The 21,165-nt window shown below is 41.7% G+C and overlaps 1 protein-coding gene across 1 annotated transcript; it reads right to left on the reverse strand.

Moving 5' to 3' along the window:
- Positions 1-1,001: 1,001 nt before the first annotated feature.
- Positions 1,002-21,129, reverse strand: NUP88 (nucleoporin 88). Its single transcript, XM_075014040.1, has 17 exons — positions 20,876-21,129; positions 17,178-17,347; positions 15,041-15,166; positions 14,748-14,834; positions 13,783-13,959; positions 12,358-12,544; positions 11,586-11,736; positions 9,093-9,191; positions 8,917-9,007; positions 8,076-8,177; positions 6,481-6,639; positions 6,095-6,220; positions 5,357-5,422; positions 4,980-5,060; positions 4,360-4,486; positions 4,030-4,148; positions 1,002-1,318 (listed from the first exon to the last, which is right to left on the reverse strand). Exons 1-17 carry the CDS (start codon positions 21,110-21,112, stop codon positions 1,255-1,257), a joined length of 2,169 nt encoding a protein of 722 aa, XP_074870141.1. The 5' UTR covers positions 21,113-21,129; the 3' UTR covers positions 1,002-1,254.
- Between the last annotated feature and the right edge of the window lie 36 nt (positions 21,130-21,165).

A 21,165-nucleotide genomic window follows, 5' to 3' on the forward strand; every position in this document is an offset into this window, starting at 1 on the left:
CCACACTGATTGCAGGTCCACAAACAACCTAAATTAGGCCCTGTATCTGAACTGGTGTTGGACTGTGGGGATTAATGATAGTTTAGCCAGAAGAAACCTAAGGTGTGAGGAAAGTAAGGCATGATTTCTAAAGGAAGTAGGGGTTTTTTTCCTGGAAAAAATCAAATATAGATAGCTGAGGTACCTGCTGAAGAACTGTTTGCCAAGGTGGTGATTGAATTCAGAGCGCAAATAAACTCTTGTGGCACAAGTACCACTCTTTCCATAACTGACGGTAGCAGGAAAATTAACCCTCTATCATAGAAGCTCCTGGAATCACATTGACATGAGTGGTTAGTTTTACATCTCTAGCTAACACTGCAAAAAAGTGTAATTTAGAAAATGGACCGTTCAGTGTAGACTGTAAAATGAAAACTATTCAGTGAATTTCAGAGTATTCCCAATATTTGTGTAGTCTTAATCTGTGCAACTAGAAAGTTCTTTCCGCAGCATGTCTAGTAACCTCCTGAAGGGCTTTATTTTGGCACTTCTGCATGTGCCAAAGTCAAGCAGTGCAGTATTACTTCTTAAAATTTAGCTTGACGTAAGGGCAGCAGGGAAGAAGTCCAGCACAATACTCAGTCCCTTGAAGTTTTCCTCAAGTAGACATACAACTGGCCTCTAAATCATCTCTTTGGATAAAGGCAAACTGAGTGTTGGGAAGCAAATACTGCATTTCAGTGAACCAAGCCCTTGATGTCCTGTGCAATTGTGGATGTAGAATTCTGCTGTCTACAGAATTCAAATGTAACCATTTGTTAACTGTATTGAAGGTGTGTCCGTATGAAGAAAGTGTTCCAAATTAAACAAAAGCTGCTGAAGTATGTGTGCTTTTCTGTTTTTCCTAATCTGCTCTCTGCCAGAGGGAGCTGAGCCTTGGAGCTTTCCTTACTGTAGGAAAGTCACCTTTCTAAATCTCCCTCTGTTCTGTACTGATTTAATACTTACAACTATCCAATGAATGTGTAAAACTAAGTTTAAGATGTTTGGTTCCCTCTCCATTAAGGAGACAAACTGAGCTTGTAAAAGGATCTTTTCTTATCAAAAGTGTCTGTTTTATTTAATACTGAGTCTTTACAAAATGAAATAAAGCATATACAGCACAAACAATTGTTAGTGATAAACAGATGATGGTTGTGTGTTCTCCTGCTTAACATTCATTGTTGCCAATATCAAAAGCATTTCAGTCCTCCTTTGTGGGGCATTAGTGGCATCTTAGAAGTTCACGTGGCTTCTAATGTCATTGATCTGTTTTACCATTTCCCTTATGTGTTCTCCCCTGCAAGAAAGTAGAGATCAATTTATTGTACAGTGCCTTAATTCTGAGGGTGAAGAATACTACAGCTCTTATCTTGCGCTAGCCATAAACATGGCCTCAAACTAGAAGTGTGATGTGGCAGTCAAGAGGAATTACCTTCAGCGTGAGCAATTTGGCTGGCTAGCATCTCTAAATCTGTCTTAACTGAGAGGCCAGTCATGCCATATAATTTCACGCATCACGATTTACACACACAGGCTCTTTTATACATCCCTGTTAATTATCCTACAATTTTCCAGAAGGATAACTACTACCAAAGTGGAATAGAATCCAGATTACTAAATGTCATCTTCCCACCACGTGTATCCAGGGCAAGGCACGTTATGCTGTACAATTGTTAATAATGCTCTGTGCTTGTTACTGCTGTAACCCCACATCTTTGCTATGGAAGACTTGTTTTCTTTCTTAGCATAAGCAATGTGGCTATTTAGTTGTAAACATTTGCTCACTAAAACTCATTAATCTGAAGTGGATGGACTTAACAGCAAGTAAGTTGCCTATGGGAACACTACTGCAAGTATCTCCTGATTTTGCAGAAATTTAAAACAAATTTTCCAGAATCAATTCTTTACCAAACTCTTTACAGTTGGCATAGTATATTAGACCTACAGCAGCAGTGCTCCAAAAAAACCAAATGCAGCTTGCTGGAAATTCTTCCCTTGGCCTTGCAACTTCATTAGGAACATAAGAGAGCACCCTAGTGTTAGCATGTATTCACTTTAAATATTCCCACTCTGTTACTGGTGCACAGTTCTTCTCTGAATGACTTCCTCCCCTGGTGGTGGTATCACTGTCAGCCTTCCCGTGCTGCTTTTTCCAGCTTTGGGGTTTATTTTCAGACAGTTTGTTCTACGAAGACTTAAATTTGACCACTCAAAGTTGACAGGATTTCGTCCATTACCTGCGCAGCTTTCTAAGCTGTGCCAAGTAATGCTTTAGTCTTTAGAGTTGGTAGTAGTTAGCTAAACACAGAATGGCCATATTAGGTGAGACCAAGGTCCATCTCTAGTATCCAGTCCACCAACAGTGACCAATACCAGGTGCCCCAGATGGAATGAACAGAATAGGTAATCATCAAATGATCCCTCCCAGTCACCCATTTCCAGCTTCTGATAAAGGCTAGGGACACCATTTCCTAGCCACGATAGCCATTGATGGTCCTATCCTCCATTCGTTTATAGGTGTTTTTGAACCCTCTTAGAGGCCTGATATTCACAACATCCTCAGGGAAGGAGTTATTCAACACACAGTCAACCTGTGGAAGCAAAAGTCCTTCCTCTTCTTTCTTTTAAACTTGCTCTCTATTAATGTGATTAGGTGAGCCCTAGGTTCTTATGTCAGGGGAACAAGTAAACAACTTTTGCTTTTTCCACATCAGTCTTATAGAACTATTGTATCCCCAATTTAATCTCTTCTTTTCTAAGATGAAAAGTCAGTCTTTTGACTCGCTCCTGTGGCACCCGTTCCAAACTCCTACTCGCTTTCATTGTGCTTTTCTGAACTTTTTCCAATGGCAATATACTTTTGAGATGAGGCACCCTCATCTGCATGCAGTATTCGAGATGTGGGGATATCATGAATATACAGAGCAGCAATAAGATATTCTCTCCCTTTAGTTAATTTTAACATTGCTTTTTTGACTGCTGCTTCACATAGTGGATATTTTCAGAGAATTAGCAACAAAGTAATTCCAAGATCTGAGTGGGAATCACCTAATATAGTCCCCATCATTGTGAATGTACATTTGGGATTACATTTTCCAATATGCATTTATCAAATACAATTCAGCTGCCATCCTTAAGGTCTCTCTTTACACCCCACTCATAGGCTTTGCCTGCAGCTCCTATAGTGAAGCCACAACTGCATGGGCCTTGGTGTGGGCTAGCCACCTGTGCAGCTATAGCTACCTGAATTGCAATCACACCTGACAAAAGTGATTAGTGAAGCTGTAACCCCTGAGTTCTCAGACCTGTATGTCAACAAATTGTGGCCATAAACAAAAGCAGATTGAAAGAGATCTGCTCTCTCAACAAAACAGCCAACTGGAAGCACAACAGACAGGGCTGCCCAGTGTCCTAAAAGCCCAATCTGTCAGCAGAAGACACGCCCCCTTCCAAGAGCATCCAGACAACTTTTTTGTTGACCAAACTGTTGACAAATGCACTTTTCCTCACCTAAGAGAGACAGGTTGTTAGTGGAACTGCCGAGTTTTGTTGACAAAATGCATCGTGTGTGGACATGCAGCGAGTTTTATCAACAAAACTCCCTGGTGTACCTGTAGCCAGGGTGTTTTCCAACACGATGGAACTTTACAGAGAAAGGGGAAAGCAAGCTGCCCAACTGAAATATCGGGCTGCCATGCACAGTTCTTGGACACTTGCCAGTTGAGTTCTCACTAAATAGTGCTCCCTCTAAACTACAATCAGATGCCTCAACTTCTGCCAAGTTTTCAAAGTTTCAAGATCTAGCTACATAGTGAGATAAGTTACCACTATTTCTAATAAAGTATCTCCCAACTGTAAAAATAAACCCTTAAGTATCAGTATCATCTCTTATGGACACTGGAGTTTAAACATGTTATAGGCTATCAAAGATTGGGAGTTGAATACTCTCTCAGAATAAACCCAAAGCACATGGAGCCATGCTTGGGAAAAAAGAAAAAGTTAACTCACTCTTCTTTCAGAACTGTCTGGATGCACTTGCTCTGATAGGCACTGAGAGTTATAGTGGACTTTCGAGGACTGATCCCCTTTTCCATCTTTCTCTGCTGATAATCCTTTTTCATTTTCACCTAAGAGTAGGATGAAACTTTATGAAATGTTCAAGAATTAACTGTTTCATTGCACATGACAAAATAAGAATTGAGCTGCACAGATAAGTATATCATAAGCATGTACATTTCCCCAAAAACGTAGAAAACATGATTGTCTGCCCCTACATGCTTCCTTCCTGCCATGTCCTCCAGTCCATATTTACTAGTTTCAATGCCACCTAATACTCACCTGTTTTATAGCATTTCCTAAGTGCTGCAGTTGATCATGTATTGTCTGTAATTCTTTCTTCATGTCTCTCTCACTGTCTGACAGAACTGGAAGTTGAGAGTGAAAACTGCGAAGCACTTTCTTCATCCTTTAAGTCCAAAAAATAAGTCAAAGGTAACAAAACACCACTATTTTTGTACTGGACTCGACTAATTTGCAACTGCTGCCCCCCTTTACTATGAAGCAATCTTTTCAGTTGGCCCTGTGTTTTCCATTAGCTAAAGTATTTCTTAGGTGCCTAATACATAAAGATTATATCCTGCTAGCTGGAAGGAAAAACTGAACAAGTTAGTTTTTCTCTGCTTGCTGGAAACTTCTTCTGTGCCCCCTTGGATCATAAACATTGCTGAACTTCACCAGTAAAAGGTGTGGCTTTTGCATTAGAAGTGTCTTTATTGGATCTGAAACCACAATAAATATCCAAATACATCAAAAATCTTCTGCTTACACTGCGTTTGCAGTAAAGTGGAAAAATCAAAATTACTTTCTCCTTGTCCTTCCCCCACCCGCCCACTGAAATGCTCTGAACCTCAGTAGCATCCAACACTGATGAGGAAACAGGTGTCAGCCTCTGTGCTCACCTACTCATAATATCTTCTTGTTTTTCTTTAGCTTCCTCATACTTATCAGCCAAGCGCTCAGCCATTTCCCGCAGACTGTTCCTTCAAACAAGTGAGAAACAATAAAAATTACTTCAGTATGTTTAAGGATTTTTCCGTAGTTCTGTTTTGAAAAGAGACAAGCAAAGAGTTGGGATGAATGTTAACTTGACCTAGTCTAACTCGCCTGTGGGTTCTCTACAACATTGCAGTAGTCTAAAATGGGGTTAGTCTCACTGAAAACCTAATTTGCCACTTGGTTTAAGGCTTTTCTTACCCATTTAACTCCTAAAACATGAACTGACATTCCATGATTTAGCTAAAAACTGGCAGAGCCAAATTAAACACAGTGAACTCACCTTTCCTCTTGACAGCACTTAAGATCTTCCAGTTGTTTATTTTTCTGTGCCCCCAGCAGTTTCACTCTAAAAAGGATAATTGAGTCAGAGGTCAGTCCCTAAACAAGGGAATGTAATGGTTACCAGTCTCCACAGATATGCAGAACAAAAAGGCTAACAAAACTAGACACTCTGGAGGGTTAAAAAGAGGTCAGAAGCGAAGGGATGTCTCCAATGATGGAGAATTTTTAGTGACTTGTGGCAAAGCTGTTGCCATGGTAAAGATCTCGGTAGATCCCCAGGCATGGAGGATGGTTGATTCTGTGCAACTGCATTCAAAAGGAAATGTTTTGGTAGCAGATTTCATGTAATTGGAAGCCGGACTCCCACCATCATGCTCTCTTTCAGCTATCATCTTCGGTACAAATAGAAACCTTATGCTGATATGTGGGGTGTGCCTGTGCTGTAACTTGAATCTGTCACTTCTGGAATGTTACTAGTCGCAGATCAACACCACTGAGACTCGAGAACAGATTTCTTTACGTTTCATTATGATTATTTGTACGTGCCCTTCCAGCTGCCCAGCTTCCTGACCATCCTGATAGGACTTTAATGTTGTGTTTGTTGTGGCTATAATAATGTTGAAACATTACTTTTAACATCTATAACAGGTGCTCTCTCTCAGCTGGGCACATCCTGATGCTTTGAAAAAGCAACAGCCAGCCTTAAATCTGTCACATGTTTATAAAACCATGTTACCTTTGCTGGATCTCTTCTTTTGCCAGATCCTGTTTCAGAATATATTCTTCCCTGAATACCTGTGTGGCCCTGCTAAGGAGCTGAAGACATTCTTCTGGGGGAGGAGATGCGTCTTTGTCAGAAGACCTTAAAACACACAGAATAAGATTTGTGTATATACAGTTCTACTAACAAGTGTTTTTAAAGAGTGAATTCTCAGATAACCAGGAAAGTCTCAGTTGCCTGTTTGAGGTGGAAGACGCTAGGCATAGCAAACTGAAATCTAGGGCAGCCCTCCCCCCTGTACCAGTGTCCTAAGACATTTGGATAAAAGGTTCCAGGGTGCCAGATCCTTCTGCAACGTAGTCTCCACCCTCTTCTCAGTCCCACAGAGAAAAGTCTCATACTTCAAAAGCAACGGGTTAGCAGAGCTGCGCTGCAGGATGCTTCGGACGTGCTTCTCAAACGAGTGCTGGGATTCTGCTATGATACGGAGAGGTGAGACTGCAATTTCGGTGTCCTCCCTGGTGCACAAGAGCGGAGGGGATGCTGGATGGACGGTTGTTCTGTCAAAGCAACACACAGCTAAAGGATACCAAATAACTCTGAACTTTACTTTCAATATATTTTTTCTTTAAAATATCAATGAAACCTTAAATCAGAAACCTTCCATCTAATGCGATAACAACAGAACTGCTAAGAACCACGTCCTGTGCACCACACATTACCAGAGCACTAGATCCAAAGGCTCTGACAGGAACATACATGGAGCTGTTTAACCCTTGCAATTCCAACTGAGATCAAACATAGCCAAGTGAAAATCTACTCTATACATAGGCCACAGGCTGCCAGATTGACAGGTAAGTCCCAGCCAGGATTACGTTCGATTGCTTTACAGTAGGATATAACCCGATGTAAAATATTTTAGAAAAAACTAAATGCTCTTGATGAGAAAGTCATTATTGGAAACAACCCTTCCTTTCAAAGCAGACTGTTAGTTTGGTATTTGAACAAGCTTTGGATATAAACTACCAAGCCCACCCCACCACCCCCAAAAAACTCTAAGAATAATTTACCAGATTCCCGCACACCTGATTTTCTAAGGACTTCTATTTTCTCCTCCATGCACACATCCCCTGTAGATTTTACAAGACCATTGGAGAGATTAAGCCCCCAATCACATGTACACTACTTCAAATCTATTTCACATGAGGATGTCGCAGGGTCTAATGTTTGTAAAGCACTTCGAAATCATCAGGTGGAAAACACCATAAAAAGTATAGCAGTATTTCAAGAATCCTTCTTTAATGCTCCTTGGCTGTACACAAAGGGTGATTCTATGGTACTGTAAGAACTGAAAGTGTTTATTACATTGTTCCTCAAAATGTCCCAGAAAACACCATCAATTGGACTGTTTCCTGGATGAGCTGCCATTTTCTCAGTCCTAAAGTTATTTAAAAAGAAAAACTGTCAACCTAAAAAAAAAAGACACTAGTCACCACCCAGAGGTTACCTGGTGAAAAGGTGGCGTGGTTCCAATGTGCAGGTTTGAGCACTAAAAATTAATCCAGCAAAAAATGGAAAAGTGGGTCCCCACCCAAAGCCAATGCCGAGTTCAGTGATATGGCTGTCCTCACAGCTACCAAACAACTGGCATGCCAGGGAGGGGGAATGTCTGAAAAATTAAAAGCAATTCTGGCAGATTTTTTTAAAGGTTTAAGATTATTGCAGACCCTGAAAATAGAGGGACAGGAGAGGATGTAAAACTGCTTTCTCAACCCTCTTTACTTTGTATACTAGGGTAACACTTGTATTTTGGTATATTTGTTGCATATAAAAATAATTATAAATGTGAAAGAGTACGTCAAGAGTTAAACTGACAAAAGGAGCAGAAAACGGATCTTGAGACACTGAAGCACTAATAACCACTTTGTAAGAAATAGAAATTCCAGCACCCAAACTAACTAAAGACAAAGGAAAAGCACGAATTAAAAGTACATACAGAAGAGGCCTTGTGATACATTCATAGGTGCTGGTGATGCAGATCATTGTGGGCCCTAAGATGTCGGAAACTATCCAAAATCCTCTAATTGGAGCAGGCTGCCTGGAGAAATAAACAGATTATAATTCAGAATACCTTCAATCAATGTGATACAAGGCATATGCAGAAAGTTGCTTTCACCTACAATCAACATGGAGGCCAAATGTTTCACTCAATTGGGATATCATAAGTCAGGGGCACAAAATACTTTTACAGCTAATGTACACTCACACTTTCAGATAAGCATCTTGTAAAAATCAACATTTTCTCATGCAAATTATATAAGCCTTGCTCTGACTATGAAACCAGCTTGTGAAAACATCTTAGTGCATGACATCATGTAGCATATTGCTCCTTACCCACAAGGTAATAGCTTGCCACAGATTAAGAAGGTTTTGATAGTTTGAATTAATTATTTTTAGTGGTTATGTCAGAACTTTAACATTCTGTACATACACTGTGCTGGACAGTCTAAAAGCAGTGTGTTTTGATATCAAAATATCATCGACAACTCCATTAAAGCCCTAAGTCCTGCACTACAACAGCACATGTTGATGGCTGGGATTCAGATACTATCTAAGAGGGAATTTCAGGCATCATTCTATATAAGAATGCATTTGGGGCAAACAATCAACAACAGGATACAAACTCTTGGTACTCTGAGTTGAATCAGTTGTGATGATTTGGATTCTCTCATCTTAGCCAATACATTAATTTGTTCAGGAGGGATCTTGAGCGTTAATGCGCATACCAGAGCATTAATTCACTCAAAGGAAATGAAGGATAGACAGTCAGTTCTTACCTGCATGGCAATGGCTTTGTACAAAGAATGTGTTCCACAAAGCACTTCTGTTCTGCTCCAAGTTCTTGTAAACTGTCCTTGTCTTCTTCATCTACAAAGATGGGAGACTTTCAAATTCATTATGTTCAAGATGATCACATACTTCCACTCGTGTGGGAGACAGTTTCACTACTCACCTGACCCAAGGAATTTGTGAAGTTTGTGGATCCATGTTAGTCCAACACTGTGCACACCAGCTTCATGTATACAGTGATATCTAGATGGACATTTAGGATCTGAAAATTAAGCAGTATGTGTTACTGGGGCAGCAAACAAATCCTGTACTTATTCAGCTGAAGGTTCAGCACTCTATTCACATTGGCTTTTCACCTATTTTGCATTTATGTTTACACTGCAAAAACTACACAGTCTCTTCCCTGCGTGGAATCCAAGCATTTGAACTGGTCACTTTTTTTGTAGTTTCATTTGTAAAACCCATCATAAAGGGTTAATAAAATAATGGCTACGGCTACACTAGCCCAAATCTTCGAAATGGCCATGCAAATGGCCATTCTGAAGATTACTAATATGGCACTGAAATACATATTCAGCGCCTCATTTGCATGCCAGCAGCCGCAGCACTTCAAAATTGCCGCGGCTCGCGGCTCCTCCAGACAGAGCTCCTTTTCTAAAGGACCCCACCAACTTCAAAATCCCCTTATTCCTGCTGACAGGAACAAACGTTATGGGACCATGGGAAGCTTGGCCACACCCATGATAAATGGACGTCCTGCTGATAGGGGATTTTGAAGTTGGCGGGGTCCTTTAGAAAAGGAGCTCCGTCTGGACGAGCCACAGCAATTTCGAAGTGCTGCGGCCACCAGCATGCTAACGAGGCGCTGAATATGTATTTCAGCACCTCATTAGTAATCTTTGAAATGGCTATGTGCCTGGCCATTTCGAAGATTTGGACTAGTGTAGACACGGCCAATATGTATTAAAGGCATGCTACAGATATGCTTAGCAGAGGTTACATATAATTTTAAGCCAACTATTGACCTATTGGGCTTTACACAAATCATTTCTGAATTCTTTATGAACAATATATGGAATCTTAATACCAGTACATGTTGAACCTCTCACGCCCAGCACTCGCTGGTCCTGCAACATCTATCATCATGCATGATTTTGATTAGCTGGACGTCTACTTATCATGGGTGTGGCCAAGCTGCCCACGGTCCCATAACGTTTGTTTACAGTCACCAGCCCTGGCTCTCAATGTTCTGTGCTGTTATTTAGCTGTAATTTATCCTTACATGTCTTCTAAAGAACCCAGGAAATAATGCAATTGTTGGTAATGCTGCTGGACAATATTGACCTCCTGTGGTTCAGCAAATTCTCGTTTGGCACCTGAGGGTGCTGAACTGGAGAGGACCCACTTTATACCAGTATGTTCCTCACTTTACAAAAACCAAACAAAAGCCTAGTTATACCTAATGTCCACTAATTTTCAAGATCTCACCTATAGAACATAACCTTTGCAGTTTGTCATTTGTCCTCGCACTTTGGTGGCACGCATGCAGCAAGCCTGCAGAAATGGATGTGTACCTTGCAGTTATGTATTTAGAATGAGAAAACTTTAAACTCAAGCTCAGCACAACCTTCTGCACCGAAGAGGAAGGAAATACTAGATATCCTCCCGACATCCTTTTTAATGGTAGTGTTCTGACTGATACTAAGTGTGAAGATCTCTTTGGTCCATGAATAACAATTAGCTAAGATAATCGTGATCCAATCCCATACTTCGGGTATCCCTAAACCTTGAATTGCAAGAAGTTAGATTGGACAGCAGGGCATGGATCACTCAAAATTGCCATTCATTTCCTCTGAACTATCTGGCAACCAACAGGACATGGGGCAAGGTGGGCCATTGGACTAACCCAAAATATTGTTTGAAATCTAAAGTGCTGCAACTCCTGTTCCTGAGGCTGTGTAGAGTCAGCATGACTGAATGCTTAGATTCCTTTAAAAAACATCTTCAGCAGAATTGTGTTCTCATGAAATTCCCTTTTTCTAAACTAGGAATAAAGAAAAAAAATGAAACTGCAATTCAAATCCTGTTAACGGATAGCTTCAACTCCAAAGTTACATCTGCACTAGAGAGTTTTGTCAAACACTGGTTTCATTGACAAAACTCAGAGTGTCCACACTAAAAATGTATTCTGTCAACAGTAAAATCGACAGAACTCGGCACTTTTGTCAACAGACTTCTGCCTCCTCCCCCTGAGGCAGAATGTCCCTCTCGATCGAATCTGTCAACAAAAAAACCATGTGGATGCTCCAGGGGCTATCTGTTGACAAATAGGGTTTCTGGGTCACCAGGCAGCCCTGTCTGCTGTGCTTCCAGTTGGCCATTGGGTTGGGAGAGTGGCCAGGCAGACGTCACTCTCTCTGTCAACAGAGCAACCTGCTTTTGTGTGTGGCCGCAACCTGTCAACAGAAGTTTTGTCAGCAGGTATCTCCTCACAGTAACTTCTGTCGCCACATCGCTGAAGCGCAAACATAGCCCATGGTACTGTTTTCAAAACACTGCTCGGAGTACAAAGATAAGGTCTGTGCTGCTTAACACAGTAATTTTTGAAATAAAAGTGAATTAAAACACCAATACTACTGATGAACTGCACCCCTACCTCTGCGCAGTTTAATTGGGCAAGAGAAATCAGATTCTAAAGGCTCCTCCTCTTCTCCTGATGCCAATTTCAGTGCAAGTTCCAATTCAACACATTCAAACACATACAGAGAAGGGATGAGGTCAGATCTTGGGTCCCACGACTTTTCAGACTGTAAGAAGTATTTGAATGCATCAGTAAAACATCTTTCTAGCAAGAAGAAGAAAATGTTATTTAGCACAGGATGGGTCCTTCTAGCATTTACAGAAAAGAGACCCTTCTTTCCCGAATGGTAGTTCCCAGCAGTCACTAAGGGCAGCTTGCAAGATAGTTCTGAAGTGGCTGCTGCTCCTTTCATAAATCAAGCAGTGGGTGATCCCCACCCAGTCTTCATGAATTTACGATGGTCTTCTGTCTTTAGTATCACGCATAGCGCCTCCACGGATGGAGAGGTCAGTTTCTCATCAGAGTTAACACTTTTAAAGGAGATCTTTCCAAAAGAAACTTACCATATTTCTGATAAAAACAAATAAGCATCAAGCTATAGTTTGGTTTAGTTTCAACTGGTTATTCAGAACAAACATTCAAGTTGGCCCCTTATTAATCAGACCAACCTTTACACTAAAACCTCATGATTCTATTTTAACTTAGCTGAGGGTCTGATTAGCAAGGGGCCAATGTGAACATTGTGTTTGAATGTCTGCACTCAGGAAATGAAGATGTGAGAGAGGAAAAAAAGAGACCACCACTAGAACAAGTGAGATGGTTGAGTTCCTAAGAAACACCACCCTACCGTTTGCTCATCATCCTCTTCTCCCTCCAGTACCACACAATGATAAAGCATTCCTGACTCAGTGGCAATCACCAAGATGTTGGGAACACAGGGAAGGCACAGAACAGCACAAGCATCATAGCCATAGTTATCTTCAGCTGTGGGGTGCATGGGCAATGGGCCCAACAGCTTGCCAAATTTTCCAGTGCTGCAATGAAAAAAATGAGGGTGTGCTTACTGAAAGACTAAGACCCCAAGTTTCCAAAACTGTCTCCAATAATCCCCTGGAAAAGCATGTACACCAAAGACCCCAGCTAGGGTAACACACACATTTACTAATTTTTCTTGCTCAAGCCTGGCAACCTGAAATTCCAACTAGTAAAAATGATAGCTCCTGGGCTATATGCTCTGCATGGTGTTCTTACACAAAGGAATGCGTCTTAGTAATAATTTTGTATTGTTTCAGACTAACAAGCTTGTCAAACAGTGAAGTCAATAAACACAGCCACACCCCTTTACGAAGGGCTGTACAATGTGCTTAAAGAGATATTCAAATTAATCTTTATGCACCAATGTCAATAGCTAAGAATCTATTTTTCAGCATTTTGATTATTTATAGTATTACTCTCATTTTGGGCTGAAAGCAAAACTAGGCAGCTTTGCTTTTGTTTACAGGCATTTTCTAGTCAATTTCAACCTCATTTCTCACCCTCTAGGAGGACATATGCTCTAATGTTTGCAACCCAAATACACAGAATTTTTCATTCTAATTTGCAGAGCTAATTAAATCTACTTTGTGATTTTTAAGTGTCCTTTCTATCAGTCTTAACAATATGTAGCCCTCTTCTATAAGCTATTTCTTCGTCTCTTGACATATTGTTCAACTGGATTCCTGTTCTAGAATCTTCCTAATGAGACCCAAGCTGGACATGCATACAGTCTCTGAAGAGCCTTAGTCCTTTGAAGCACAGCCCTCACTCTAAGCTATGGGAGTTCCACCTTGTCACACACTAGGTGCCAAAACCCCCAAGAGTCAATATGGTACCTTTACAACAGTTGACTTAACAAAATACAAGTCTTCCATTCAAACCTGATCTGACAGTGTCTCTTTTAAGTTCTGTGACACAAGTGGGTTATCAGCAGTGAGCACTGAACTCAGGACCACTGAGCCTCTACTGCCTGAGTTCAAGGTCTAGCCCTGCTAGCTCAGAGACTACAAATTCAGAGCTCTATGTGGTTCAGCCAAGTGAGGGGCACAAAGAGTCATATTAGGTAAGCCTGGATTACAATATAAAGTGATAGAATTTAATACAGCATCTGCTCCTGAACGTACCACATACCCTGATATAAAATATAGCTCAATCAGCACACAGAGGAAACATAGGGACACAAGTGCTACATGAATCACATTTAAGCAAAACTGATCATTATATTTTAAGTACCTACCTGTGTAGGAGGCTAATATATGTGAGAAAGGTTTCCCCATTTTCATATAATATGTATAGTGGATAGGCCAATACTTCCTCTCGCCCTCGCTGCCCAGCTATATACTTTGGAACAGAGACCAAAGGCCCAAAATCAAATGCCACTGCAGTCTCTCCTAGTGATGCTGTGTAAGCTCTCCTGGGGAAGGAAGAAAGAGCGATCAAAAATTAAGGTGATGACTGCACACAACTCTTGACCTCATTTCAAGTAGCATTTACTATTACATTAGATAAATATGATTAAGATTTCACAATTATGGATCAGTTCTTTATCCAACATTATTTTCTGCAACAGAAATGGAAAGGTGGATAATGCCCACCTCTGCAATTAAATGCCTTTCATTTCTTGACAGCACTTACTGTGACAGATGGGCTGTTTTAAAAGGATGCTGCATGTAGCATCTTTCCTCCCATCTCCACTGTGCCTACTGATTTCTTACTCCATATCTGAAATTAAACCACAAGCCAAACCAGTTGTGTGGCCTTCAGAAAGGTGAGGACATAATGGTATTTTCAGTACAGCATATTAAGCCATGACTTGATTGTTGGAGAGCAACATTTTTCTCCATTTCAACTAGGTCAGAGACAAGACTGTTGCAGTCTCTTCCAAGAAGTCCCTGTTTAAGCTTTGTTTAAGACACTGTATTAATTTTATAATATTTTGGTTTTGTTGCAGACGGCTACTCCCCTGCTCCCTCTAAAATGGTAACATGGGGGGGAAAAAAAAATAAGTTCAACTAATGTGCTTGAAAGAGCAGATAGAACAAGCTCTGAAAAAGAAGGAAATAAGGTTCCCTACTGGCAAAGTTATCACAACACTTTATTCAATCTTCCATCCAGTCACTTCTTAAATTCTACAAAAACAGAGTTGATATGTTAGCAACTTTATCTTGTTAAGAGCATTTCAAAATCTAAAACTGCACAAACCCTTTATTGAGAATTAAACTGTCCTCCTCGGCATCTGAAAGAGCAACCACCTTCACAGGTGTCTGTGGCACCTTCAGACTGTAAATCCTAGAAAAAAAAAAACAACTTTCACTAAGTCATTAACAATTTTTTTAAATCATTTCCCGGCTTATGCAGTCAATACATCAATAATTACCATCCCAAACGTAGTTCTATGCTATTTTTAATGTTGTAACTCCCCTAACAAGCTTGCTTACATATAAGACAGCAAGCAACTAGCTTTTGTTGGGAAGAACAAACAGAAATAAGCTTACCTTATAGTGTTATCTGAAGTCAACAGCACTACATGAGGTTCTAATGTCTCACTTGGATACCAGGCCACATGTTTTAGGGTGAGGGATGTTGAACTAGTGAAGAATCTTTCAGCAACAGGAATGGTGCTACAATAACAAATTTATAATACTGTTATTAAAAAACCCATCAAAACAGATTACCTTTCCCTTGTGAGGGAAATAGCCTAATTTAAACCTCAAAATGGTGGTAATTAAAGTTTAAGGGCAATCATTAACTTAAAGTCACATGTCCCTTCTGTCCAAAAATTTGTTTTACCTCTCACTGTTAGAATACCTAAGATTACGGTAACAAATATGAGATTTTTTTCCCCAGTTTATTTTGTGTGTCTCATAGCACTGTCTGACTAGACTGGGTCACTGCAGTTGATTTCACCTGTTTTTTTTTTTCCCTTTCCGTCTCCTCATATGACAGCCAAAGAGAGGGAGAGAGACTTTTACAAAGGTGTAGAATAAGAAGAAATAAAAATTGGCTGATACTTAGGAACAAAGTGTAGGAACTAAAACTCCTTTTAACTCATATTTTAAACTGCCTAGGTTTCTGGATGGCAAAATCCCTTTAATCAGACAATCCTGAGAGAATCTGAAGTTACTTCATATATATCTGTCATTAGAGGTAAATCTATATATCTATAACTGCCACCACATATAGCCTTTTGAATTATGAATACAGTAGCATGAAGAATGGGTTTGCTCCCGATCCACCAACTGGATGAAAGAAGTATGTGAGCCTTTGAACTTATCCATTAGAAATTATCTGAGTGCAGTTTCTGTTCTATGGATTCAGCCCATAAATGTATCAGAGCTATTTATAAATGAGGAACAGAACAGTTTCACTGTATGATCTCTTCTGTAAGTGTTTGAAGGGGCGTGCAGCAATTCAAAAATCATAAGTTACTGCAGTCATGTTACCCCGGATTCAGAATGCAGGTCGAAAAAAAGGATATGTTTAAACCCAACAAAAATGTGAAGAATTAGCAGCCTGAAGCAATACAACGTGTAAGCTATAACGTCAGGAATAGTGGCAATGGAACCCAGAGAGTCAGCTTATGGGGCCATGTGTCAAAACATCTCTGTGTTTAAACACTGAGGGTGCGTCTACACTTGCATTCCTCTTTCAAAAGAGGCATGCAAATGAGAAATTGAAAATGCAAATGAGGTACAAATTTGAATATTTGGTATCTCATTTGCATATTCTAATTTCAAAAGAAGAAAGCTAGTGTAGACGTTGCTCTTTCGAACATAAACCCATCTTCGAAAGAATCCTTCTTCCCTTTATTTAATGGGAAGAAGGATTCTTTTAAAGATGGGGTTTACTTTCAAAAGAGCAGTGTCTACACTGGCTTTCTTCTTTCAAAAGAAGCTTTTTCGAAAGTAGAATATGCAAATGAGGTGGCAAATATGCAAATTTATACTCCGTTTGCATTTTCAATTTAGCTCATTTGCATGCCTCTTTCGAAAGAGGAATGCAAGTGTAGATGCACCCTGAGTGACACTGTTTTACCCAGTAAATACAAATACATGAAGGACTTATGAACTCCCCACTTCTACACTCAGTTTTCCTGATGCTAATTTGGTACAAATAACAGGTGACATTCTATTTCACTTATTCAGGCTGCATGTCTCCATTTCCATTTACACATAAAATAACTGAGCTGGTAAGCAGTAGGGCAAGATTCTCCACTAATGTTCCTGAGCCAATGGGAGCAACATTAAGAAATTCAAGTCTCCCTGGTCTACTCAGTCCTCAGATGCTCCTTCAAGACTACTAAAGAAAGTGACAAGGGTAGGATGACAATGTCTTAAAAGGGTCTCTGTGACAGTACTGATTGGATTTGTGGAGGCTCTTAGTACCATAATCCCACCTAGCCTTTGACTAAGCTCAGAACATGTACTGTACCTGTCTTAGGCCAAGTCCTATTAAAAATCATCAATATACTCTATTCCTTATTTATGAAACTCATTTTCTGCTCTATAGCTTACATTCAGAATGTAAGTTATATCTTTTTTGCATCATTTTATTTGATTGGGAAAAATCCAGAGGCTCACCCATGAAAAGTGTCAAGACATAATGCGATTAAACACCTGAGGTATTACCTACCTACAATTAACAGTTGGTTTTCCACCTTCAAATTCTGAGTTCTTTCCCCAGCGTTTAGGCAATTCCAGTACCATCAGCCCTTTAATACCTACGAGGGCCACATGATGCTGTGTGGGACTTAACAGGGTTTCGTAGACATCAAAAAGTGGTGGATTTATGCAAACCAAGGTCTGAAAATTAAAGTGTTAAAGTGAAACAATAATATTAATAAATAAGTCATTAAAAAGTACTACATAATCTTGATTTAAAATTACATTAAGAATTCTGGAGACACTCACTGACTTGTAAACAGATGAGCTGTGCCCTACTCAAAAGTTCGCATTCTAAAAACTTATTTTACATCAGAAAATCATATGCAAAGTTAGTACCTTCATTACACTGAATAAATGTACATTATAGCCCTAAATAGTAGGTCTCACATTGGGTTGGAATGGTAGGTAAGTCATCTGCCACAATGCCATCACTTTTTCAGGTTGGTCCAGTTCTAATTTATAGACTATGAAGGTGCCAGTCATTGGTCCATAGTTTAAGTTGTGTATACGCTGTGGTGCGTACACACCCACATGTATGCACACACATACATACACAAGACTGTACACATTTTATTCAAAGCTGTGATGGTTAGGAGGGCTACTACCAGACATCCCAGCCATTCAGTTAACTAAATTACCATTAAAAGTTAAACCCAGGTCCCTGAAAATCAACAAGAAGTGTTGGCAGGCAGCTAGGTGAATGTGGGATTTTTGAGCTGAAGCAAGGATTTGCCTGGTGCAGTCTTTTGTGTGAGCAAAAATGAGCTGAGAGAATCAGATTAAGCCTAGAACCAGGCATAGAATTTCCAGTGACAAACCTGACACAATGAATATGTGGATAGAACAGGATACTGAGTTGCAATCAGGATATTTGCTTTAATTTTGGGGGTTTGTTTGTAGGAATTCTTTGTATTTTTAAGGTAATCACACCCAGTAACCAAGTACACTTACCAAGTACGTTGTCTTTGTTTTGCTAATAAAATCACCTTTTTAAGACTATGATCTAATTCCCGTGTCCTAGAAGGCAGGATGCACTGCATGCACGTTCCAGTGACTGAAAGGTCAGCTATTCAAAAACTGCAGCTTGTTTTCAAGCACTCTCCTGAGGAAGGGTTAACAGCCTGTGTTTACCCCACAGGAAGACATCCCATGCATGTCTTTCTGGGTTCTCAACAGGGTTTTGCACTTGGGTAGGGGCAGCAGATCACCCACGATCAGGGAATATGTAACCCTGGGGAGGTTCTTTTAAGCAGAAGCCTTTAGTGACAGGGTACTTAAAAGTTCTTGCAGACCCCATCTTCTGCACATAAAATGCCAAAGTGGGCAACAGCTTTGACTAAAGCATTGCCAACTCAAGATTTTATTGCAAGTCTCAGGAGGTTTGGTATTTTTGGTAAAGCCGCAGCTGCTGCAAAGAATGTTAGTTTTTGTCCCAAAAGTGAGCTTCTAGACCTCCTGGTTTCAGAAAAAAGCATGAAAACATGAACTTTTAAGATTTCAACCTTAGAAGGCAAACACAAAGAACTCAATATTAAGTTTTAAATATCGTTATTTATAAGCCAATCTCATGATTTGTTGTAAATGTGGGCCTTGATTAATGATTTTTGGTATGTCTGCAACTCCAATACTAGAAGGGACCCTCATGGTTTGATTGGATCTGTGTCTGTTACACCAATCTGTCCCAAAATTCACCTCTTGCCATTCCTTCCTAGAAAAATTAATCTGTTAGATTCCAAGAGGCCCCAGGAAACTTGTCAACACCACCCCACGGGAAAAGGAGAGCAGACACACCAGGAAGCACCTCACATGATCTAGCCAGATATTCAGCTTCATGCCAGCCCAGGAAAATACATTTCAAAAGAGTGACTGAACTACAAAAGAGAGGGACAAAAAAACCCCACTTGATTCTCTTTCTTTCATGTAAGACAACAAATGAACCAGCCCTTTCACACTGGATGTGGGAGAGTCTGACATGAAAAGTCGATCTGCCATGTTGCTGAAACATGCGGCAAGGCTTTTACCTTGAACCAAGTCTACCTGGTGAAGTTTTAAGTGCAAGAAAGCATTTCATTTTATTTCTTTTGTACCTGTATGATTTTAATACTTTATATTTGTACTCACTTAAAAGACATTTATTTGTAGTTAAAAAAAATTTGTTCTATTTCTAATGTAAACCAACCCAGTATTGTGTTTAAAACTGTCCAGGTATCAGACCCCAAGCTATCCAACACACCCGTTGTATCAGACACTGCCTGAGGCAGTGTGGAATGAAAAGGAATACTGAGTAACTGGGGGGTGGGGTTAGATAATCTCCCCCAGCATTGTGCAGCCAGCAGCTCCACTGGGGCCAGCAATGGCTGCCCACCTGGGCCAACTGAGGGCAGCTTCCCACCCAGGCAGATGGCACCAGGACAGCTGGCAGTCCACCCAAGCTCCACGTCCTGGGCAGGCATTGGCTGCCCACCCGGACAGCCACCCCAGGAGCCGGCTCCACAGCAGCAAGCAGTCTGCATGAGGGAATGGGCCCACAGCAACCTGCAGCCTGCCCTAGGGAGCAGGCAGCTGCTCTGCAGCAGCCAGAAACTCCCACGGCAGCCTGTACCAAGGAGCCTGCCATCCGCCCTGCAGAACAGAGCAAAGCAGTCCCTCCTATTCCCTGCTCCCCTTTGCAACCTTCCACCCAACCCCTGATTATCCAACATTTTAGGTTATCCGACCATCGGTTGGTATCGATTATATCAGATAATCAGAGTTTTATTGTATACAGTAATGTCAACCAAAGTACCAAATGGCTGAATATTGATCCTTTTACAGAGACAATGGGCTTTTCATATCTGACCTATCTAGGAGAGGACTGCACAGTGCAGATATGTTTTGAGGAAAAATTGGGGCTGGAAGCGTGTGGGATCACCATTCAATCGGTAACCAAGTGTAGTGGAATCCAGGATGGGAGAGATGCTAACAGAGTGCTGGAGTCAGAGTTGCTGGACCAGGGCTGTCCAGTACAGAGGCACTCAGGTTACAGCCCACATGCCTCTAAGACTATTTGAGATCAGCGAGGGCATGGGGGGAAGCTACAACATGAACGCATTGTGATGTACTCAGGGTTGCAAATTAGGTGGTGACGCAACCCCTCAGTGGTTTGGATTATACCAAATAATGGCCCACCCCCCCCTAGGCACTGCACCCCTTAGAACCCAACACCCTTCCTTGTACCAGTGCAGCCCTCCCCCCAGCTATCACATCTCTTGGACTCCCCTGCTCGGTACTAGGTACCAGCCAGATAAACTCTGTGCCACTAACATGCGCTACCCCGCACGTGGTACCTCCCCAGTCCCACACCCTGGGCTCCACACCACTCAGACACACAACCCACGGTCCAGTACCTAGCTCTGGTCCAGCCCACCAGACTCCACACCCCCTCAGAAATTAAACCCGCCCCCCCGCATCACCCAGTTCCAGTCCAGCAACCCCTGGCTCCAAACCCCTCAGGCACCCTCACCACTCACAACAAGCGTACTCAGACTTCCATAGGGCTCTGCACTACAGACACCCACTCGCCTGGTACCGGTCCAGCCCCCCCCCGGGCTCCATCCCACAGACACCTGGTACCGGTCCAGCCCCCAGGGCTCCACCCCACAGACCCGCCTCCCACACGCCCTGTACCTGGTACCGGCCCAGGCCCCCGGGCTCCGCGCCGCTGAGGCCCCGCAGGCTGAGGGCGTAGAAGGCGCCGCGCCCCGCGTCCCACAGGAACAAGTCCGCACCCAGCCCGAAAAGCAGGTTGCGGATCGGCCCGGGCGAGCTGGGCCTCTCCGCGCTCTGCTCCCGCAGCCGGCACAGCACGGCGTGATGCGGCAGCGCCGCCCGCCACTCGTCCGCCGGGTCCCCCTCAGCCGCCATCGCCCGCCGCACCGGAACAGCCCCGGCGCCCGCCAGCCAATCGCCGCCGAACT

Source organism: Carettochelys insculpta, chromosome 19, assembly GCF_033958435.1.
Source record: "Carettochelys insculpta isolate YL-2023 chromosome 19, ASM3395843v1, whole genome shotgun sequence".
Lineage (NCBI taxonomy): Eukaryota > Metazoa > Chordata > Testudines > Carettochelyidae > Carettochelys > Carettochelys insculpta.

What these genes read in the sequence shown, in the direction of transcription:
- NUP88 (XM_075014040.1), bottom strand. Translation starts at nt 21,112, where the DNA reads ATGGCGGCTGAGGGGGACCCGGCGGACGAGTGGCGGGCGGCGCTGCCG. An exon ending in AAGAGGATGATGAGCAAACG is followed by an intron (nt 11,737 to 12,357) that starts GTAGGGTGGTGT and finishes TACTTCTTACAG; the next exon opens with TCTGAAAAGTCGTGGGACCC. An exon ending in CAAGAAGATATTATGAGTAG is followed by an intron (nt 4,487 to 4,979) that starts GTGAGCACAGAG and finishes TTGGACTTAAAG; the next exon opens with GATGAAGAAAGTGCTTCGCA.